This window comes from Cervus elaphus, chromosome 5, assembly GCF_910594005.1.
Source record: "Cervus elaphus chromosome 5, mCerEla1.1, whole genome shotgun sequence".
Lineage (NCBI taxonomy): Eukaryota > Metazoa > Chordata > Mammalia > Artiodactyla > Cervidae > Cervus > Cervus elaphus.
This window is the reverse complement of record NC_057819.1, coordinates 1,300,871-1,322,817: the sequence shown is the minus strand read 5'-3', so window position 1 is coordinate 1,322,817 and position 21,947 is coordinate 1,300,871. Positions and strand designations below refer to the sequence as shown.

The 21,947-nt window shown below is 52.5% G+C and overlaps 1 protein-coding gene across 1 annotated transcript; it reads right to left on the bottom strand.

The window, feature by feature from the left end:
* Positions 1 to 15,110: 15,110 nt before the first annotated feature.
* LOC122693594 (immunoglobulin lambda-like polypeptide 5) lies at positions 15,111 to 19,794 on the bottom strand. Its single transcript, XM_043901137.1, has 2 exons — positions 19,448 to 19,794; positions 15,111 to 15,477 (listed from the first exon to the last, which is right to left on the bottom strand). The coding sequence occupies exons 1-2, from the start codon at positions 19,642 to 19,644 to the stop codon at positions 15,111 to 15,113; spliced, it is 564 nt and encodes a 187-aa protein (XP_043757072.1). The 5' UTR covers positions 19,645 to 19,794.
* Positions 19,795 to 21,947: the final 2,153 nt, after the last annotated feature.

Below are 21,947 nucleotides of genomic sequence, written 5' to 3'. Positions count from 1 at the left end.
CAATAAGCCAAAATATTAACATTTCAATATACAGTCAATGTAAAAATTGTTGGACTATTTTATAAGTATATATTTCCACATTAAGTCTTTGAAATCTGGTGTATATTTTACACTTACAGCACACCTCAATTTGCATGCTACCTTTTCATCAGAAATACTTGATCTGTCTTTAGATTTAACAAAATTCACAGTTGAAAAAAATAAGTTCACTTATTAAGTTGTTCTAAATATACTTGAAACTTTTCCAGTAGCTGAATATAGTACCAAAATTTCATTTTCCCTTGTTGATGACAAAAAGAGTTCATCTTTTTAGATGAATTGATTTGACTTTGATGCAAAAGCCCATCAGTTTCAAAATTATGTCTTTCCAAATTAAGTACTTCACTAACTCTTGTTGATTGAATATCATTAACATTGAATTCAGAGGCATGATATAATTTGAAAAGTATCTCTAAATTGATCAATATCACAAAGCATTCTTCATTCGAATTTTTCTTGGATTTTTTGTTACCAATTACATAACACAGCCAGTTAAAATTAAAATCTCTAACATATTGACTTGTGTCAGAAGAGTGTGTAAAATAATTATTATTGATTGTATTATGAAGCTTCCCAAGTACAAATTCATATACCCGCTAGCTTATGGGCTTCCCTGGTGGCTCAGATGGTGAAGAATCCACCCGCAATGCAGGAGACCCAGGGTTTCATCCCTGGGTTGGGAAGACCCCCGAGAGGAGAGCATGGCAACCCACTCCAGTATTCTTACCTGGAGAACCCCATGGACAGAGAGCCTGGTGAGCTACAGTCCAAGGGGTTGCAAAGAGTCGGACATGACTGAGAGACACAGCAAGGCTAGCTTACAAATAAGCTTTTCCTGTTTTCGGCTATTCAAATTTATCTCACTCATATACAGTATGTATTAGTGAGTATAAGTATGTATAAACACAGACTGCCATTTTTGGACCTTTGCTTATTGAATAGTCAACAAACATTCCTTTCATTTCTAGAAAATCTTGAATTGAAATTGACATTACAGTAATTCTTTATAAAATTTCCAAGATTCGGCCAATGAGCATTGGCAAAAGCACATCAACAAATTCATAGCCTTCTATTTCTCTCAACAGTTCTATAGAACAGTGATGATTTGTATCAGTTGCACATATACACTGAGTGATTTAAACAATTGTACCTATCTATGATGCTTTTCATAAAGTCTGCTATAAAAACTAAGCACAAAGTTTTAAAATATATATCACAAATTTTAATAAAAGTTTATCTTTTGTATTTTATAATCCCGTTAAATCTGGAGTTTTAACCTGAACACTGGTAGAACAGTGTCTGTCATGATAAAAACAAACAAACAATACAGCAACTATTTTCCCTTCAGATTTAGCTGAAATTCTTCTTTGGCAATGTCAGAGGTTTAAAAGATCCAAGCCATAAATTCAATCTTTTTTTTTTTTTTGCTCTGCAGCTTGTGGGATCTTAGTTCCCCAAACAAGGATCAAACCCAGGTCTCCTGGCAGTGGAAGCAGGGAGACCTAACCACTGGACCAGCAGGGAATTCCCAAAGTTCAATCTTCTAGGTCATCGATTGGCAATGTTTCCTCAAAGGTCTGGATGTCCTTTGAGACAAAAGGTATTCAAAATATTAACTGGGCAGGGTCTCATGTCACATGACTCAACTAAAACTAAAGAGAAATACTTGCAAATTTTAAAATTTCGAATCCATTTTTGGTGTTATTGGAAAGACCTTGTATTCCATGGGCAATTGTTTTGAGGCTTTAATTGAAAAATCTCTCACTTTTTGTAAAATATCTTTTGAATAGTATTTTCCTCATAATTTCCTAACAAATTTCCACAGCTGAAACAATTCTCTTTGTCATCTTTCCATCTAAATTGTTTTTGTTGTTAGTGCAAGATTCCAAGCTATTTTAAATCTGGCCAAAGTTACAAACTCAAATTCTGTTAAAAATCATCACAATGTGTTTTGGACATTTGTTTTTTATTCCAGGCAAGTAACTTTATATATATATTTACCACAGAGCAAACATTTAAAAAAAATCAAATCCACTATGTAGTTGTTAAAATTTTATATTACTGTTCACTGTATTATCTTTATTTTTCACACACCCAACAAATATGTCTACCATGAAGAGTAAAAAGTGAACATGTTAGTTATTCAGTTGTGTCAGATTCTTGGCGACCCCAAGGACTATAGCCCACCAGGCTCCTCTGTCCATGGAATTCTCCAGGCCAGAACACTGGAGTGGGTAGCCATTCCCTTCTCCAGGGGATCTTCCCCACCCAGGAATCAAACCCGGGTCTCCTGTATTGCAGGCAGATTCTTTACTAGGGCACCACCAGGGAAGTCCAGGTCTACCACACTGACACATAAACATGGTGTCCTTTAGATGAACTGGTTCCTTATTGTTATGAAATGACCCCTCTTGTACCTGGCAATATTCTTTGCTCTGAAGTCAGTTATGTTAATATAACCTCCCTGGGCTTTCTTTTGTTTACAGTTGCATGGTATATCTTTTTCTATCATTTTATTTTCAACCTATCTGTACTGTTTTATTTAAAGTAGATTTCTTGTAGCAAGTATAAACTGGGTCTTGCTTTTTATTTAATCAGAAAAACTAGACTCTTAATTAGCACGTTTAGACCACTTGCATTTGACGTGAGTACTGATGTGGTGGTGTTTCAATATACCATCATGTTGGTTTCTATTTGTCCCATGTTTTCAGTCTTTTTCTTTTTTTCATTAATCGATGTGTGTGTGTGCGTGTGTATGTGTGTGTGCATACACTCACACGTGTGTGTTTTCATTTCCTTTGCCAGTTTATTAGCTATAACTCTTCATCGTGTTTTCAGTGGTTGCTTTAGGGCTTATAGTATATGTACATCTTCAACCTAACCAAGTGAACCTTCAAGTGATACTATCCCACGCTGGCTACAGAATAAGAACTTTGTAATAGTATACTTCCATCTCTCCCCTCCTAGGCTTTGCAATGTTTTTGTCATATATTGTTATGCATTTTTATTTATAAATGGTACTATTTCTCTTAACAGCTTCTTATCCTTTAAAGAGATGTAAATAATTTTAGAAGTCTCTCTATTTGCCCACATTGTTACCATTTCTAGCTAATGGTAATGCTCTGACACAAGTCCCTTGTTGGACATATGAGCTGGAAATAAGCTTCATTAATTGCAGCTGATTGCTCTAGCATCTCGACAAAACCCTGGGGCATGGGTTACTTCCCAGACTGATCCAGTTAAATCTGGGCTCATTTGCAAGGATCGTTTCTGAGGTCAGTGTTAGAAATTTGTTCTGACCTTTTAGTTGTCCCTTTTTCTCCGGTAGATTAGCAGTCTGTGATTCAACCTGTACCTACAGACACCACAGTCTCGTTTTAATCGCTCTTGACCTCAAGCTCAGTTGTTTTGAACTTCCTCACACTCTGTTGCAAATAAAGTCAGCTCGTTTATGGAAGGGCTTACAACAGTTGTTTTGTCCTTCCTCTCTCCCTGGACAAAACCTCTGAGCCACCCACCGCTCTGGGGCTGGGGCAGGAGCTGTGGTGTCGTCTCTCAGGATGAGAATCCTGTTTTAGGAGGTGGCCGTCACCAGGGTGCCTTTGATCTGCTTGATTGACTTCTTCCAGCGTGGAATGCACACTTCACAGGCGGGTCGGGCTAAGCTGATGGATGTCCTGGTGTTTTCGGCGTGCAGATCCTCCATGTCACAAACCTCACTCACCTGGAATGTAGCCTCGGCAGCAGGTGGCGAGGGGTGGCAGGGTGGGATGAAAATCACTGAAGACCGCTCCTCTCAGGAAGATGTCACTTTGGTCTGGAGCGGGGTGGGGAGGGTGCCCTGAGTGTGACCTTGCCTGCACCCACGTGGAGTGGAGGTGCCACCAAGTGGGACTGGTGGGGGGAGGAGGAAATAGATCACGGGTGTAATGTTACAGGCTTTCACTGCCTTTGCCAAGCTTTAGTAGATTTTCTTGAATAAATATTTCATTTTTTGTATGCCTTAGGCTCATTTCCAGAGACATTAGAGATGTTACATGTATATAAAGATGGTATATATTTATATAGAAATAATATATTATTTCTTAAAATGTATATGTATAAATTTAAAATATATAAATAATAAACACAAATAAATATACTTGTATATTATATTTATATGGTATATATTTACATAGAAATAACATCCTTCTGCTGCTGCTAAGTTACTTCAGTCTTGTCCGACTCTGTGTGACCCCATAGACGGCAGCCAACCAGGCTCCCCCGTCCCTGGGATTCTCCAGACAAGAACACTGGGGTGGACTGCCATTTCCTTCTCCAATGCATGAAAGTGAAAAGTGAAAGTGAAGTAGCTCAGTCGTGTCCGACTCAGAGACCCCATGGACTGCAGCCCACCAGGCTCCTCCATCCATGGGATTTTCCAGGCAAGAGTACTGGAGTGGGTTGCCATTTCCTTCTCCATATAGAAATAACATATTATTTCTTAAAATTTGTATGTATAGATTTAAAATATATAAATAATAAACACAAACAAATATATATTGTTATACATACATAACTACGAACCTTTATTTATACATTATGTAAATATATAACTATATAAATAAATGTATTTATGTAGTATTATAAACATTTATTTGTATATAATAAACATGTAATTCTAATATACAAATAAATATATTTAAACACCATAATAAATTAAAAAATAATTTTTACCACTTTCGCTGGGGACTGAGTCTGTGGTTCACTTCATGCTGTTTCAGAATGGGAACTGTGCACCTTCCAAATGGGCTTTTGAGATTCCAAAAGTGGACCCCTAACTGGATGCTTAAAGGACTATTGGGAAGGAAGGAATAGGGAGACTTGAGGTTAGACGTTCCTTGTAAGTCAAATCTATCTTCTTTTTTAATTTAAATTTTTTTTTTTTTTTTGCTGGTCACACATTAGTTGATAGACTAACACTCTTGTTACCTTGAAGTTTAACTTTCTGAGCCCTTTGGGGTGAAGAACACTCATAACCTCATACCACCTCCCATTCCCATCTCCCACTTCCCTCTGGAAGATGTCCTCTGCTTGGTTTTGGCAAATTTATACATATTTTTAATTTTTATTTCGAATCCACACCCCCCCCCCCCCCCTCCTGTAGCGGAGGCTGGAGTCTTAGCCACTGGTCCACCAAGGAATTCCCAGTTCTGGTTTTTAGGTCCGTGGCAGCAACAGTCTGGAGATGACCCCTGTTTCTAGGCCACCTTTTGATGCTGGGTCGTGTCAATCAGGGTCGAGTCAGAAAACAAACCACACGAATGATGTTAGACCCAAACGTTCACGATCGAGGGTAGATAACGCCTGAAAGGATAACAGAGGGCGCTGAGAGGCTTACCATGCTCTACGCAGCCCTGCCAGGGAGAGGAAGGCTGGACGGTGAGGAAAGCCACTCACACAGGCTGAGACTGCGCCCTTTCTAGAGGCAAAGCCACTGGCCACGGGGTGGGGCCAGACCTGGACCCTGGAAGGGCCACCACCGCGGGGGGTGTGGGGGCGTCCGCTGGGCAGGAGCGGCTCCGGGGTGCGCACACGGGGCCTGAGGACGCAGCGGCAGCAGGAAGGCAGAAACGGCAGCCGGGGATTTATATGTGGATTAATAACCTTTCCCCCCACTGCCCGTCCAGAATCTGGAAAACGGAGGCCTGAGCCTTCTAGAAGATTCCCTATTGCAGAAAGTCAAATTAAACCTTTGGTGGTCAGCAATCGGGGGGGGGGGGGGGGTTGGGAGTATGGAGTGCTATGTAATAATGGTTTTACATTTGTTACGGAACCTGGGTTTATCTTTTTTCCCCATGGGCAGCAAGCCCAAACACTGAAACACCAGAGGTTTGCAGCAAAGTGCGGGTTCATCCACAAGGCAACCAGGCAAGGAGCCCAGAGAGCGCTCTGGAATCTGCCTCCCCGCGGGCACCGGGCTGCGCGCTCAGGGCTTGAAGACCAAGCAGCAGGTGGTGTGGGGCGCGGGGAGCCCGGGGAAAGGGACGGACAAGGTGCGCGGACCGCGGTCGGTGTGGTGGACCCGAGCCCCGCCTCTGCGCTCACAGCGCGAGCTGGGGGCGGAGCTTCCAGGGAGCGGACTCGCGACCACGCCCAGTGGGAGGGTCAGCGGTCCGTCCAGTCCTAACAGCTCAGCTCCAGCTAGACGCCGCTGAGTCCGGCTTTCTAGAGAACAACCCGGGCGGGTATTTTATGGTTCTGGCTTCGTGCTTGGAGGACGTGCGAGTCTTAAAAGGCCCTTGATTAGTGCAGGCAGGCGGAATGGATTTGACTAATCACGATCCGCAGTTTCAGCATCTCAGGGGCCGCCCTCACCCCCACCTATCCTGCCAAAGCTGGGGCCTTGGTGCTGAGATCGGGGCCACACGTGTACTAGACCGTCGGTCAGCGCTGCTGCTGAGCGGACCCGGGGCCATCCTCACACCGTCACTGGCCCCTGTGCTCAATAAAAGGAAGGAAAGCGGGAAAAGCGCTTTCTGGTCGCGGTGGCCTTACCCGTTCCTCCATCACCATCTGCTGGCAGAGCCCGGCATGGCACCCTCTGCACAGAAACCTCGGTGTCCGTTTGGGTGTCCCATCCTTGACCCCGAAATAGCCCACTCCGTCCAAAATGAAGGACGCCTGCCCCCAAGGGTCATTGTAATCACATTCAATTAACTGTGTTAATTCTTCCTCAAGTCCACTCACAGTTGGACGGAGTAAGTGTGCTAGCCTCCAACAACTCTATATAAAAAAAAAAAAAAAAACTGAGAAGAAGAGAATGTGGTTAATAAATGCAAATACACCCGCAAAAAGGGGCAAAGAAAAAAGATGCAGTCTCCGCAGTTCTGCCTTTTTCATGGCTCATGAATAGGGCTGCAGATAAAATACAGGATGCCCAGTGAATGAGTTTTTAGTATAAGTATGTCCCAAACATTGCACGGGACATACTCTATATTACACCTTTAAAAAAAACTAAAATTTATTTATATTACTTCATTTTTGCAAGTCACACAGTTTACAGATTAAAACCCTGGTCCCTCTGAATTGTAATTTTTTTTAACCCTTTGCGGTGAAGAGCACCCGTAACATCGAGAAGTCATCAGACAGTCCTCTTGGGGCTGGACCTGTCTGTGCCCATAAGCGCACAAGGGGGACCGGGAAGGGCCGGCCCGCGCCCAGCACTCACACCGCGCCCCCCACCGCGCCCCCCACCCCTGCAGGCCGGTTTTGTGCGGCGCCCCCGAAGCCTGGAAGGAATTCCACGGTCTCCCGCGCCCTCTAGCGTTGAAAGGTGTTTCGCGTTCAGTTCAGTTCAGTCGCTCAGTCGTGTCCTACTCTTCGTGACCCCATGGACTACAGCAAGCCAGGCCTCCCTGTCCATCACCAACTCCCAGAGTTTTCTCAAATTCATGTCCATTGACTCAGTGATGCCATCCAACCATCTCATCCTCTGTCGTCCCCTTCTCCTCCCGACTTCAATCCTTCCCAGCATCAGGGTCTTTTCCAATGAGTCAGTTCTTCCCACCGGGTGGCCAAAGTATTGGAGCTTCAGCTTCAGCATCAGTCGTTCCTATGAATATTCAGGACTGATTTACTTTAGGATGGACTGGTTGGATTTCCTTACAGTCCAAGGGACTCTCAAGAGTCTTCTCCAACATCACAGTTCAAAAGCACCAATTCTTCGGTGCTCAGCTTTCTTTATAGTCCAACTCTCACATCCATACATGATTACTGGAAAAACCATAGATTTGACTAGACAGACTTTTGTTGGCAAAGTAGTATCTCTGCTTCTTAATATGCTGTCTAGGTTGGTCATAGCTTTTCTTCCAAGGAGCAAGCGTCTTTTAATTTCATGGCTGCAGTCACCATTTGCAGTGATTTTGAAACCCAAAAAAGTAAAGTCAGCCACTTTTTCCACTGTTTCCCCATCTGTTTGCCATGAAGTGATGGGACCAGATGCCATGATCTTAGTTTTCTGAATGCTGAGCTTTAATCCAACTTTTTCACTCTCCTCTTTCACTTTCATCAAGAGGCTCTTTAGTTCTTCTTCACTTTCTGCCATAAGGGTGGTGTCATCTGCATATCTGAGGTTATTGATATTTCTCCCAGCAATCTTGATTCCAGCTTGTGCTTCATCCAGCCTGGCATTTCGCATGATGTACTCTGCATATAAGTTAAATAAGCAGGGTGACAATATACAGCCTTGACGTACTCCTTTTCCTGTTTGGAACCAGCCTGTTGTTCCATGTCCAGTTCTAACTGTTGCTTCCTGACCTGCATACAGATACTCAGGAGGCAGGTCAGGTGGTCTGGTATTCCCATGTCTTTCAGAATTTTCCACAGTTTATTGTGATCCACACAGTCAAAGGCTTTGGCATAGTCAATAAAGCAGAAGTAGATGTTTTTCTGGAACTCTCTTGCTTTTTTTTTCCTCTCTCTTGCTTTTTTGATGATCCAACGGATGTTGGTTCCTCTGCCTTTTCTAAATCCAGCTTGGACATCTGGAAGTCCGCAGTTCATGTACCGCTGAAGCCTGGTTTGGAGAATTCTGAGCGTTACTTTGCTAGCGTGTGAGATGAGTGTTTCGCGCAGCTGGTGGTATTTATTAGTGACCAGGTGAGGACAATGGTCCTTTCCCACGAGGCACGTTTGGGGCGTGTCGGCTCAGGGGCCGAGCTATTAGCCTGCATCGCGCCCACAGGCATCGCGTCCCCCTGGGCCGGGTCAGTTGTGGGTTGTCCGGACATGGGCTCCTCGAGTCTCTGGCCCCATGTCCCTCCCAGGTCAGTGTCCAGCGTTGCCCTCCTGGTTGTGGACTTGTGCAGCGGTCTCCGCAGATGTAGGGGAGACCCTGAAAGATGTAGTGGGGCCTCTCAGCACCGTCCCCCTCCCAGGTTTGCGGGTCAGCAGTGACGTGACCGGGAAGAGGGGCTGCTCTGGGGACAATTGCTTTACACTCAGACCTTAAGGGCCTAAAGCTCTGACCCCTCCTGTGGGGGTTCCCACCATCTCAGACCCGTCTGTCCCCACCCCCTGAACAGCAGAGCCAGGGGTCACCACCCACTGCCTTCCAGCAGAGGACAGCCACTGCAGTTGTCTAATCGGAGGTGTCCCAGCTCCCCAGCCCTCTGCTGAGCCTGTGACCCAGCAGTTCCAGAGCCCGTCGTCCTGCGTCCACTCCAGAGCTGTGACCGGCCCTCCTGGGCTGGGACCGCTGCCACGCTGAGCTCAACTATCTGCTCTGTGACCATCACCCTTAACTTACACATGAAGGATCTAGGAAAAGCCAAATGCGACCTCCCTGGGGGCAGTTTGTCCTGGAAGGTTGGACTTGACCACATCAGGCCTCACCTCCGCTGTCAGCTCACCTCCCATGAGCTTTCTTCTATGAAAAGCCCTAAACTGAAGGATAGTCATTTTTCAAAAACGTAACATTGGGGCCACTCCTGAAGCCAGCACGTCTGCCCTCTAAGCAGTGGTGAGAGGTATGGGAAGAGGACTAGGTCTCCTCCCCTCCCGCCACTCGGAAGCGGGAAATGTTCAGGGGACACAGAGCTGAGTGTCCAGCCTCCCTGTCACAGATGTGGCCTCTGGGAGAGGTGAGGGGGGAGGAAAGCTGGCCTCCCCCCTTGCTGACGTGCCTGCGGGGTTTTCAAGGGCGTGTGCAAGTGGTCCCAACCCGTTCCAGAGGGAAGAACTTCAGCCTCCTTCTGTGTTCCCCGCCCCGCAAGGCCATCCCAGAGCAGCTGCCTGTGACCTCACAGCTGGTCCCTCCCCTCTGGTCTAACCCCATGTGGGTGGGCCGGCCTGGGGTCCCCACCAACCTCCTGCTGTTCCCTGGGCCGCTGGCTGTCTGCAGGTGCGGGGCCCTAGCCCATCAGAGCCCAGAGGAGGGGAGTGGAGAGGGGAGGTGAGTCCCGGAGTCTCGAGGGGCCAGAGGCAAAATACTGGGCTGTGTCCCCCGGAAGGCAGTTTCCTCAGGAAACCTTCAATAGAGGCCACCCTAGACGATCAGCCTCATCTGTTGTGGAGGCGCGAATTTCTCCCTTTAGTGAATGGTGATTGGGTTCTACCTGGCCCCGGGACTTCTGTTTGAATTATAATCTTTCCCCCTCTGCCCTCCAGAGATCTGGAAAACGGAGGCCTGGGCTAGACAGAAGCTTTCCCCAAGATTGTTTATTGTAGGGATTCAAAGAAAAACTTGGGTGGTCAGTAATCTGTGGGGGATGGAGGGGTGAGTGCTACGTGTAACGGTTTTACTGTTGCTACTGAACCCAGTTTTGATTTGTTTCCCCTTCAAGAAGCAGACCCAAACACTGAGATGCTGAGGTTCGCGGCAAAGAGCGGGTTCATCCACAAGGCAACCAGGCAAGGAGCCCAGAGAGCGCTCTGGAATCTGCCTCCCCGCGGGCACCGGGCTGCGTGCTCAGGGCATGAAGACCAAGCAGCAGGCGGTGTGGGGCGCGGGGAGCCCGGGGAAAGGGACGGACAAGGCGCCGGGACCGCGGTCGGCGCGGTGGACCCGAGCCCCGCCTCTGCGCTCACAGCGCGAGCTGGGGGCGGAGCTTCCAGGGAGCGGACTCGCGACCACGCCCAGTGGGAGGGTCAGCGGTCCGTCCAGTCCTAACAGCTCAGCTCCAGCTAGACGCCGCTGAGTCCGGCTTTCTAGAGAACAACCCGGGCGGGTATTTTATGGTTCTGGCTTCGTGCTTGGAGGACGTGCGAGTCTTAAAAGGCCCTTGATTAGTGCGGGCAGGCGGAATGGATTTGACTAATCACGATCCGCAGTTTCAGCATCTCAGGGGCCGCCCTCACCCCCACCTATCCTGCCAAAGCTGCGGGCCTCGGTGCTGAGATCGAGGCCACACGTGTACTAGACCGTCGGTCAGCGCTGCTGCTGAGCGGACCCGGGGCCATCCTCACACCGTCACTGGCCCCTGTGGAAGGAAAGTGGAGTTGGGGCCCCAGCGCCACCCAAACATCCGCCAGGACAGGATGGCCCCGCCCCCGGGCCCGGTCCTTCCTTCCGCAGGTCCTTTGGCTGAACCAGCTCACACCTGCCTTGACACACTCCGTTTCCATCCGTTTGGTGTGGGTTTTGTCAGCACAAGTTCATGAACCAGCGGACTGAAGATCCCCTGGGGGAGAGAGTCAGTAGAGGTTTTTGGTATTTTTTTTTTTTTAATTGAGGTAAAATTCACATCACATGAAATTATCCATTTTGAAGTGGATTCAGTGGCTTTGGGACATGTATCATGTTGTTGCAGCCACCGTCTGCATCTAGTTCCAAAGTATTGTCATCGCCCAGAGGGAGACCCCAGACACATTACATGCTAGCTCCCCATCCCCACTCGCTCCAGACCCTGGCAACCGCTAACGTTGCTGTCTGTCTCTCTGGATTTCCCTGAACTCTGGCTCTTTCTTGTAAATGGAATCATATAATGGGTGACTTTTGTGTCTGGCTTCATGCACGCAGTGTGTTTTTGAGACTCATCCATACTGCATCAGCCCTCCATTCCTTTTAATGGGCAAACGAACATTTGTTTATCCATTCATCAGAGATGGGCTTTTGAGTTCTTTTCGCCTTTTGGCAACGGTGAATAGTGCTACTGTGAGCATGAATGAGTAAGTTTTTATTTGAACACCTGTTTTCAATTCTTTGGGGTACATGACTAGCCGTAGAATTGCTGGTCTATATGGTGATTCTATGCATAGCCTTTGGAGAAACTGTCGAGTTGTTTTCCACAGAAGTTGCACCGTTTCTTATTCCCACCCTCAATATACAAAAGTTCTGACTTCTTCACATTCTTGCCAACACTGGTGATTTTACATTTTTTAAACATTACAGTCATCCTATTGGGTGTGTGACGTGGCGTCTCATTGTGGTGGTAATTGTCATTTTCAATAATTGCTAATGATGTTGAGAGCCCCTTGGACAGCAAGGAGATCAAACCCGTCCGTCCTAAAGGACATCAACCCTGAATATTCATTGGAAGGACTGACGCTGAAGCTGAAGCTCCAATACTTTGCCACCTGATGCAAAGAGCAGACACATAGGAAAAGACCCTGATGCTGGAGAGATTGAAGGCGGGAGAAGGGGACGACAGAGGATGAGATGATTGGATGGCATCACCGATTCATTGGACATGAGTTTGAGTAAGCTCCAGAATTTGGTGATGGACAGGGAAGCCTGGTGTGCTGCAGTCCATGGGGTCTCAGAGAGCGGACACAACTGAACGACTGAACAACAACGACTTGAGCATCTTCTCGTGTGTAGCTGGGTCTCCTTTATGGGAGCAGCAGCTTTTCCTTTGTCAGTGAGGGTCCTTCAAGGGGGAGGTGAGAATCCCTGTGGTCGGGCCTTCCAGGATCCCAGGACCCAGGATGGGGAGGACATGGTGGGGCGGGCCAGGCTCAGACCAGGGCTGGGTGGGGGCTGGGGGAGGCAGTGGTCTCCGCTACCCCCACCTGCGAGCTACACAAACATCCCGCGTCAGCCCTGAACCTAGCCCGTCCTGCCGTGCGGGCTGCACCCGGCCGTCTGTCCCCCGTCCCATGCCCTGCCGACCACAGACGCAGTTTCTCTTCCCCTCTTGGCTTCCTGCTGTCTCCCGGAGTTCTGTTTAGGGCAAAGTTAGACTTAGCTTTAGCCTGGAGATTCCCAGGGGTAGCCAGCTGCGTGGGGGTGAGGGTGCAGGGCCTGTGGGGAGCCCGGGGATGCTGGCCCGAGGCTGCTGGGCCCCGAGCAGCTGGTCGCCAACGGCAGCAGCAACTGTCAACCCCAGAGGCCACAAACGTTCACTTTCCACCTGACCGGCCCTACCGGCCCTCCAGGGAGTGAGTAAGGTTCCATTATCCCCAGCCCCAGCTGCAGGGAGGGGACCCTGAATCAGGGCTGTCCTGGCCCCTGGCCACCTCGAGGCCCCAAATGTGTGGGGTGATTCTCCCTGGGGGTGCAGGGAGCTCACCTAGGGGCTGGGGGAGGCGGTGGCGTCAGCGGTGGGCTCCTTGGCCATCCCCCCAGTGCACGGGCAGTTCCAGAACAGGTGGTCCTTATTCCTCGCCCCCAGCACCAGCCCACAGTGGGGCCCGCTGAGGCTTTGCTGAATGAGTGAGTGAGTGAGTGAGTGAATGAATGACTCGTCACGGCTGAGGGGCCATGGAAAGAGTGGGGGGTGGGGTGAGGTGAGGGGGTGCAGCCTGCCAGCCAGCAGCTCCCCCTGTGATCTGGGGCAGGTCCCAACCCCCCTCCTACTGTCTGAACCTGTTCTCTCCTCTGTGAAATGGGCACACAGAACCCATCCTGCTTTGCTATATGGACTCAGAGAGTCCATGACCCCCTCCAACCTGCCCCCCACCCTGCACCAAGTCCGCACAGATGGAGGAACCTGGGACCCCCACACCACGGAGCCTCAGAGGGCTGCTGACGTCCAGGGGTTGTGGGGCCATGGGCTCAGCTCCTGGCTCCTGGGGATGGAGGTGACCCCGGGAGAGGCCCTGGGTGCCCACCACGGGTATGTGGTTCGGAGTGGGCCCCAGGGGTCTGCCTCGGCTCTGGGGACCTCAGTGTCCTCAACCATGAGGGGAGCACCCTTCTCCCGAGGTGGCCTGGGGACCCAGGAGGGAGGGCAGGGCCCCCGGGTGGCACTGGCCAGCCGCATCCTCACAGCAGAGAGATGACGCCTGCAGCTGAGCCCGGGCTGGTCCGCCCTCGGCTGGGCGGAGCAGGGGCCGGTGCTGCATGAAGTTGGCCGCCGTCATCGAGGGGCTCCATGACGCCCACCAGCACCCAGTGGGGCCCCTGGGACTTGGAGACGGTGCAGCCAGATCCCCTGGACTCCCTGTTGCCAAGGACCTGTTCCCAGCTGCGCTGAGCAGGTCAGTGGCCGACAGCTGGTGGGGCCTGGGCCTCGTCCCCAATCCTGACCGGAGGTGTGAGAACCCGCCTCTGGCAGCCCTGGGGACCCGGGGTACGGGGGGTGGCATGCCGGGGAGCTGCTCCTCTCAGCCCCCATGAGCTCAGTCGGTCCAGATCGCTGGGGTTCAGAGCCCCCCCAGGAGGGTCACGGCAGGAGAGCAGACCTCGGGGCGCTGGGAAGCGACGGGTCCGTTGGGCGGGTGGGGACCAGGTCGGTCAGCCCAGCGGAGGGGCCAGCAGGATCGGAGTGCGGGGAGCGTGAAGCGGTGGCCTCGGGGGTGGAAGCAGCTGGCCTGGAGGGAGCTGGCGTTGGGGGGCCAGAGGCAGCAGAAAGCGGGTCTGGCGAAGGGTCAGGGACCACAGGGACCCGTCCTGGGGGCTTGGCCTTGAACTGTATCCTCAAGATGCTGCCGCTGGGCCAGGCAAGCCCTGTGCCAGGTTGGGGGCCCTTCTGGTGGCAGGGTGCAGGGAGCCCCCCCGCCCCCGCCGCCCCCGTCCCGCCCCCTGCGCGCCCCCTGCCCCCGCCCTGCCCCCCGCGGGCCCCCACCCCACCCCACCCCGCTCATCTGGATGGCACCAGCCACGGGCAGCTGGGCTGGGCACGGCCCTGTGCTGGAGGAGGAGAGGCTGGTGGAGGTGGGTCCAGACCAGTCTCTGGGCGACACCTGCCCCCCCCACCCCGACACTGTGAGCCTCTCCCCTTGGGGTGTTTTCTCCTTGGTGCCTGGGATTCCTGAATCTCCAGAATGCTGGAGAGGTTGCCGATTAAACACGAGACAAGGAAAAAGCAAGCAGCAAGCAGGATTTCTGAATGACAATGAGGACGTTCTGTTGCAAGCAGATTGGGTGCAGGAGGAAGGGACGCAGGGGACCGCGGTGGGAGGGGAGACCCCGGGGCTCCAGGAGGGTGGGGGCCCGGGGCCCTAAGAGCACTCCGAGGGCTTCACTGTCTTCGTCACGGTGCTCCCCTCGTGCGTGACCTCGCAGCTGTAACTGCCTTTAGATTTCCACTCACTGCCCATCAGGGTCAGGTAGCTGCTGGCCGCATACTTGCTGTTGCTCTGTTTGGAGGCCTGACTGGTCACCACGCCCCGGGTGATGGGTGTGCCGTCTGCCTTCCAGGCCACGGTCACGTTGCCCGGGTTGAAGTCGCTGATGAGACACACCAGGGTGGCCTTGTTGGTGCTGAGCTCGTCCTTGGAGGGCGGGAACAGAGTGACCGAGGGTGCAGACTTGGGCCGACCTGCAGGTGGTAGAGAGATGGACGGTCATCTTGGCAGCATCCCTGGTGGAGTCCCTGACCTCGGGAGACAGACAGAAGTGACTTTCCCGAGAGAGCAGAGGGTGGGACAGGCTGGGGAAGGGGCGAGAGCCACTTACCTGGGAAAATGACCTTGGTCCCGCCGCCAAAGAGGAACCACGGCACGGGAGCCTCAGCCCAGACGCCAGGCCAGCACCTGGGGCCTGTCGCCCGGGGGCCGGGCCGGAGCGGGAGCCTGTGGGGCGTGATGGACACGGGGCTGGGTCCTGTGGGAGTGGGTGTGGCAGCCGCCCTCCAGCAGCCAGGGACCCCTGGGCGATACTGTCTAACCACCTCATCTGCCGCCTCCTTCTCCTATGGTTATGGTTACCAAGGGTGGGAGAGGGGAGGGATCCATTGGAAAATCGGGACTGGCATATACGCACTGCAGTATATAAACCAGACAACTAATAAGGACCCGCTGTATCGCACAGGGAGCCCTATTCAATGCTCTGTAATGGCTTACAAAACATGGGTTCCATCCCTGGGTCGGGAAGATGCCCTGGAGAAGGAAATGGCAACCCGCTCCAGTATTCTTGCCTGGAAAATCACACGAACAGAGGAGCCTGGAGGGCTACCGTCCATGGGGTTGCAAAGAGCCAGACGTGACTGAACATGTCACGAAATGACTTATGTGGGGAAAGAATCTAAGAAAGTGTAGATATATGTCTATGTATAACTGATTCACTTTGCTGTAAGCAGAAAAGAGCAACTCGACTATACTCCAATAAAAAAATTTTTCAAAAGAAAATTGGTCCCCAAAAGGTTACAAACAGTATAATTCCATTTATAGAACTATCTTGAGGGGACCAAATTAGAAAAGAAGACCAAGTTAGTAGCTGCCAGCTCATCTCTCCCAGCTTGGGAGGGAAGGAAGTGGGTGTGGCCAGGAAGGGCTCTGGGAATATTCTGTACTTGACGGCATCCCGGTCATACCCTGGCCGTGATTTTTTATTTTACAAGACATCACCATTGGGGGAAACGGGGTGAAGGGTACATGGGACCCCCTGTATTACATCTTACAGCTGCGTGTGAATCTACAAATATCCCCAAATAAAATGTTTGATTGAAAAAGAGATTACATACAACGTGATGACATTGATATCTGGAAAAGGCAAAACTATGGGGTCAGAAAGAGATCGGGCTTCCCTGGCTGTCCAGTGGCTAAGACTCCAAGCTTCCACTGCAGGGGCCATCGGTTCAATCCCTGGTGGGGGAACTAAAGATACCACATGCCGCTCCACATGGCAAATCAAAGAAAGAACTCAGTGGTTTTTAATGGTTGGAATAGAAAGAAGACTTGACTACACAAGAGCCTGGGGAAATTTGGGGAGGGTGGTAGAAATGTTCTGTATCTTGATTGGAGTGGGGGCTACACAACTCTATGGTTTTATTAGCACGTGTTCATTGGAAGGACTGATTCTGAAGCTGAAACTCCAATACTTTGGCCCCCTGATGCAAAGAGCTGACTCATTTGAAAAGACCCTGATGCTGGGGGAGATTGAGGGCAGGAGGAGAAGGGGACGACAGAGGATGAGATGGTTGGATGGCATCACCGACTCGATGGACATGGGTTTGGGTGGACTCCGGGAGTTGGTGATGGACAGGGAGGCCTGGTGTGCTGCGGTTCATGGGGTCGCAAAGAGTCGGACGCGACTGAGCGACTTTCACTTTCACATCTCACCTTCCCTTCTCATTGGACATTTAGGTTGTCTCTACTTCTTCCCCAAGAACATGCAGTATTTAGCCAAAGTTCTGATATACCATCAAGATAAATTTCTCTTTTTTTATTTTAATTTTTTGGCCGTACCACATGGCATGTGGGATCTTAGATTCCCGACCAGGGATGGCACCTGGGCCCCCTGCAGTGGAAGTTCGGAGTCTTAGGGAAGTCCCAAGAGACATGTCTAGAGGTGGAATTGCTTGATTAAACAGAATGTACGTTGTTATGACTCTTGGTATGTGGTGTTGTTTGTTCCAGAATCTCAGGCTCCCACTGACACTGCCTAATGGGGTCTGTTCCTGCCCGTCAGCCCTCTGACGATGTCACTGTGAATCCACTTGCCGATTCCACCGGTCCCCGTGGCCCGGCCCCTCCTCCCGGGCGCCTTTCCACTGCCTCTTCTCCGACCTCTAATCTGGCCTCATGCGGTTCCGAGAGCCCCACCCTCGAATCCCTCAGCCCCTCCCCCTGGGCCCCAGGGTGACGGACAGGGTGGACAAGACCCCCGTGGTCTGCAGCCGCCTCCACCCGGCTCTGGAGGCTGCCTCAGGCCTGTGCCCCTCGCTGCCCGCCTCGGGCCCCTGCTCCCTTAGCCTGGTCCGTGCCCTGGACCCGTGAGATCAGCTCAGGCAGCGGCCCCCCCACCTACTGCCCTTAAACTGGCCACAGGGCTGCCCCACGCCAGGACGTGACCCCTCGGTTCAGACCTCCCTCTCGGTGACCCTGAGTGGTCCAACAGCTGAATGGACACCCCTGGGGGAGACCAACCGCCTGCAGGCCACCCCTTCTCAGACCACCCCTTCTCTCGGACCGATCGCTTAAAATGCAGGACCCAGCACTCTCTTCACTGTCCAGTGAAAGCCAAGGGGGCCTCCCGGCTCCTCCTCCTCTTACTCCCTGACCTCCTGCCTCTCTCCTGCCCTCTGTCCGCTCTGCCCTCCTCCCCGAGGTCCCCCCAGCTCTCATTTCCCGCCCCCTCCCACCACCCCACTCTGGTCCCGTTTCCTGACGAATGGCCCCCAGGACAGCCCACATGAAGTCTGTCCTCCAGGGATGACGGGTCCTCAGGTCTGGGCCTGGCCACCGCTCCAGCCTCTTCTCAGACCCGCCGACTCCAGCCCTGAGGACCCCCGGGGGCCCCCTGACCCCCCACCTGAACTCCACCCCCGCGGGCCCCTGGGTCCTGCGGGCATCGCACTGTGTGACGGCTCTTGCCCGGCCCAGCCCCTGTGCCCTGGGCTGCCGGCCCCACCGCGAGGCCTGGCGTGACGGACGTCTGTCGCTCCTCCTGTTGCCTGGATCCTGCCCTTGCTCTGCCGTCCCCGCCGGACGCTACGGTGCCGGCCCCCACCTGACCCTCTCAGACGCTGACCCTGCCCCGTGGCTGCACTGCTGATGCAAGGCCCTGCGCACCCCGCCCCCGGCCCTTCCCCGCGACCACCCCCGCCTCTCCGGGGCAGGCGTCAGGCTGCGAGGCTCTTGTCCAGCTCGCACCCCTCACTGTGCAGGGGGGAAACGGAGGCCCAGGGGAGTGGACTCGTCAGCCCAGCCAGCGTCGGGGAGAGGGGTGCGCACGGCACCGCTGGAGGCTCGGGCACTGGGAGTCAGCGCCGGCTGTGTGTCCTCACCTCTCTGGGCCCCCGTCCTCGTCCGTAAACTGGGGGTGACAGTGGGACCTGCCTTGTGGGGCCGCTGAGAAGGAGGTTGTGCCCCTAAGTGGTCAGAGCCCACGACAATCGTGCGGCGGTGTCACTGATGGTCCCAGACCGTCCCTGGTGGTCAGTACTCTATCCAGGGACCCCCCCACCACATGCAGAGAGGAGGGGACTGGAGCCACACGGCCAGGGGGGCAGTCTGTGGACCCCCAGACCCTCGCCTGGGCCTTTCCCAGGGAGGCGCCTGCACCCTGGTGGGCTCGGCCTCCTGGGGACGAGTCTCAGGAGGTGGCCCTTGGCTGGGGGGCCTGGGGACACCGGGGAAGGTCCCCCCATCAGCCAGCAGAGCCTGCGCCCTGGTGCTCCAGAGCCCAGCGCCTGCCCAGCGAGGGGAAGAGCAAGAAGGTGGTTCGCCAGCCTAGGGGAGCCCTGGGGACCCCAAGACGAGGGCAGTGACCCCCGAGACCTCCTGCCCCTGCCTCCCTGTGCTGTTCCACTCGGAGGACCCGCGCGAGGAGGGGGAGACACTAGTGTTGGGTGCAAAAGGTGCGGGAGGCCAAGAAACTCAGCAATCCAGAAAAATGATGTTTTAATGCAATAAAAGCAATTAATGCAAGCAAGTCCACCCCAGACAAAGTGCCGACGCTGCAGACGAAGCCTCCATCTGCCAGGCCCCCCCTCCGGCCAAGTCTCACCACTCTGCCATCTGCCCTCACGGCAGCTCTGTCCTCACCCCCAGTGTTGGGGACAGGGACCCCCACACCCCCCACGACTCCCCCAGCCCTTACCTGTCCCACAGGCTCCACGGGCTCTTTCCTGCCGGGGCTTCCATGCTGGGGGCTGTGTTCCGAGGCACTGCCGTCAGGGGCAGCAGGCCGTGGGCGCCCACCGCCAGGCCCAGCAGGATGAGAGGCCAGAGCTGCCTGGGGACACCGTGCTGACCCCTGGGGGCCTCACGGGCCCTCTGGCCTGGCCTGGACCTCATGTGCCCCCAAGGCCCAGGGCACCTTGGGCAGACGCGCTGGTGTGGGCTCCTCCTTGGAGAGGGTCGAAAGTGCCCCCGCTTCCCCTTGCTGGCAGGGGCTGTCCCGGTGCGCCCCGTCCCAGGGGCCCAGTCCTCTGCCAGGGCCTTCTGTCCCTGCCCCCAGCACGGCCCCCTCCCCCAGGGCCGGTACTGGGGGGGCCTCTCCCAGGGGAGGTCTCTGCCAACTGCTCTGCTATGGTTCCAGGGCCCAACCGCCTCACGCCGCAGTCTCGGCCAGCCCCGCCCCAGGGCCCGGGGGACACACCTGCTCCCACCCTCGTTCCCAAGGGCGCCCTGGGGGGGTCGGGAGGGCGGCAAGGCCGGGGCTGAGGTGGGAGTGGGGAAACGGCCCAGGTTACAGGCCGGCTGCGGGGCGGGGGCCACGGCTCCATCACAAGACTGGGCGGGAGGCGCTGTGTTCAGCACCTGCTGGGTGACACCCACCATGGGCCTCACACACACACACACACATACACACATGGGTCTCACGCACACACACACACATACACACACATATACACACATGGGTCTCACGCACACACACACACATACACACATATACACACATGGGTCTCACACACACACACACACACATACACACATGGGTCTCACGCACACACACACACATACACACACATATACACATATACACACATGGGTCTCACACACACACATACACACACATGGGTCTCACGCACACACACATACACACATGGGTCTCACGCACACACACACATATACACACACATATACACATATACACACACATATACACATATACACACATGGGTCTCACGCACACACACACATATACACACATGGGTCTCACGTGCACACACACACGCATACATACACATGGGTCTCACACACACACACACACACATACACACATGGGTCTCACGCACACACACACACATACACACATGGGTCTCATGCACACACACACACATACACACACATATACACATATACACACATGGGTCTCACACACACATACACACATGGGTCTCACGCACACACACACACATACACACATGGGTCTCACACACACACATACACACATGAGTCTCACGCACACGCACACACACACACATATACACACATGGGTCTCACACACACATATACACACATGGGTCTCACATGCGCACACACATATACACACATGGGTCTCACACACACACACACATACACACACATGGGTCTCACGCACACACACACACATACACACACATATACACATATACACACATGGGTCTCACACACACATACACACACATGGGTCTCACGCACACACATATACACACATGTGTCTCACATGCACACACACATATACACACATGGGTCTCATGCATACACACACATATACACACATGGGTCTCACGTGCACACACACACATATACACATATACACATGGGTCTCACGCACACACACACACATACACACATATACACACATGGGTCTCACACACACACACACATATACACACATGGGTCTCACGCACACACACACACATACACACACATATACACATATACACACATGGGTCTCACACACACACATACACACACATGGGTCTCACGCACACACACATACACACATGGGTCTCACGCACACACACACATATACACACACATATACACATATACACACACATATACACATATACACACATGGGTCTCACGCACACACACACATATACACACATGGGTCTCACGTGCACACACACACGCATACATACACATGGGTCTCACACACACACACACACACACATACACACATGGGTCTCATGCACACACACACACATACACACACATATACACATATACACACATGGGTCTCACACACACATACACACATGGGTCTCACGCACACACACACACATACACACATGGGTCTCACACACACACATACACACATGAGTCTCACGCACACGCACACACACACACATATACACACATGGGTCTCACACACACATATACACACATGGGTCTCACATGCGCACACACATATACACACATGGGTCTCACACACACACACACATACACACACATGGGTCTCACGCACACACACACACATACACACACATATACACATATACACACATGGGTCTCACACACACATACACACACATGGGTCTCACGCACACACATATACACACATGTGTCTCACATGCACACACACATATACACACATGGGTCTCATGCATACACACACATATACACACATGGGTCTCACGTGCACACACACACATATACACATATAC

Excerpts from the sequence above, each read along its gene's own strand:
- LOC122693594 (XM_043901137.1), bottom strand. The coding sequence starts at position 19,644 with ATGAGGTCCAGGCCAGGCCAGAGGGCCCGTGAGGCCCCCAGGGGTCAG. Across the intron at positions 15,478-19,447 it reads CCGTGGAGCCTGTGGGACAG|GCTCCCGCTCCGGCCCGGCC; the intron begins GTAAGGGCTGGG and ends CACGCCCCACAG.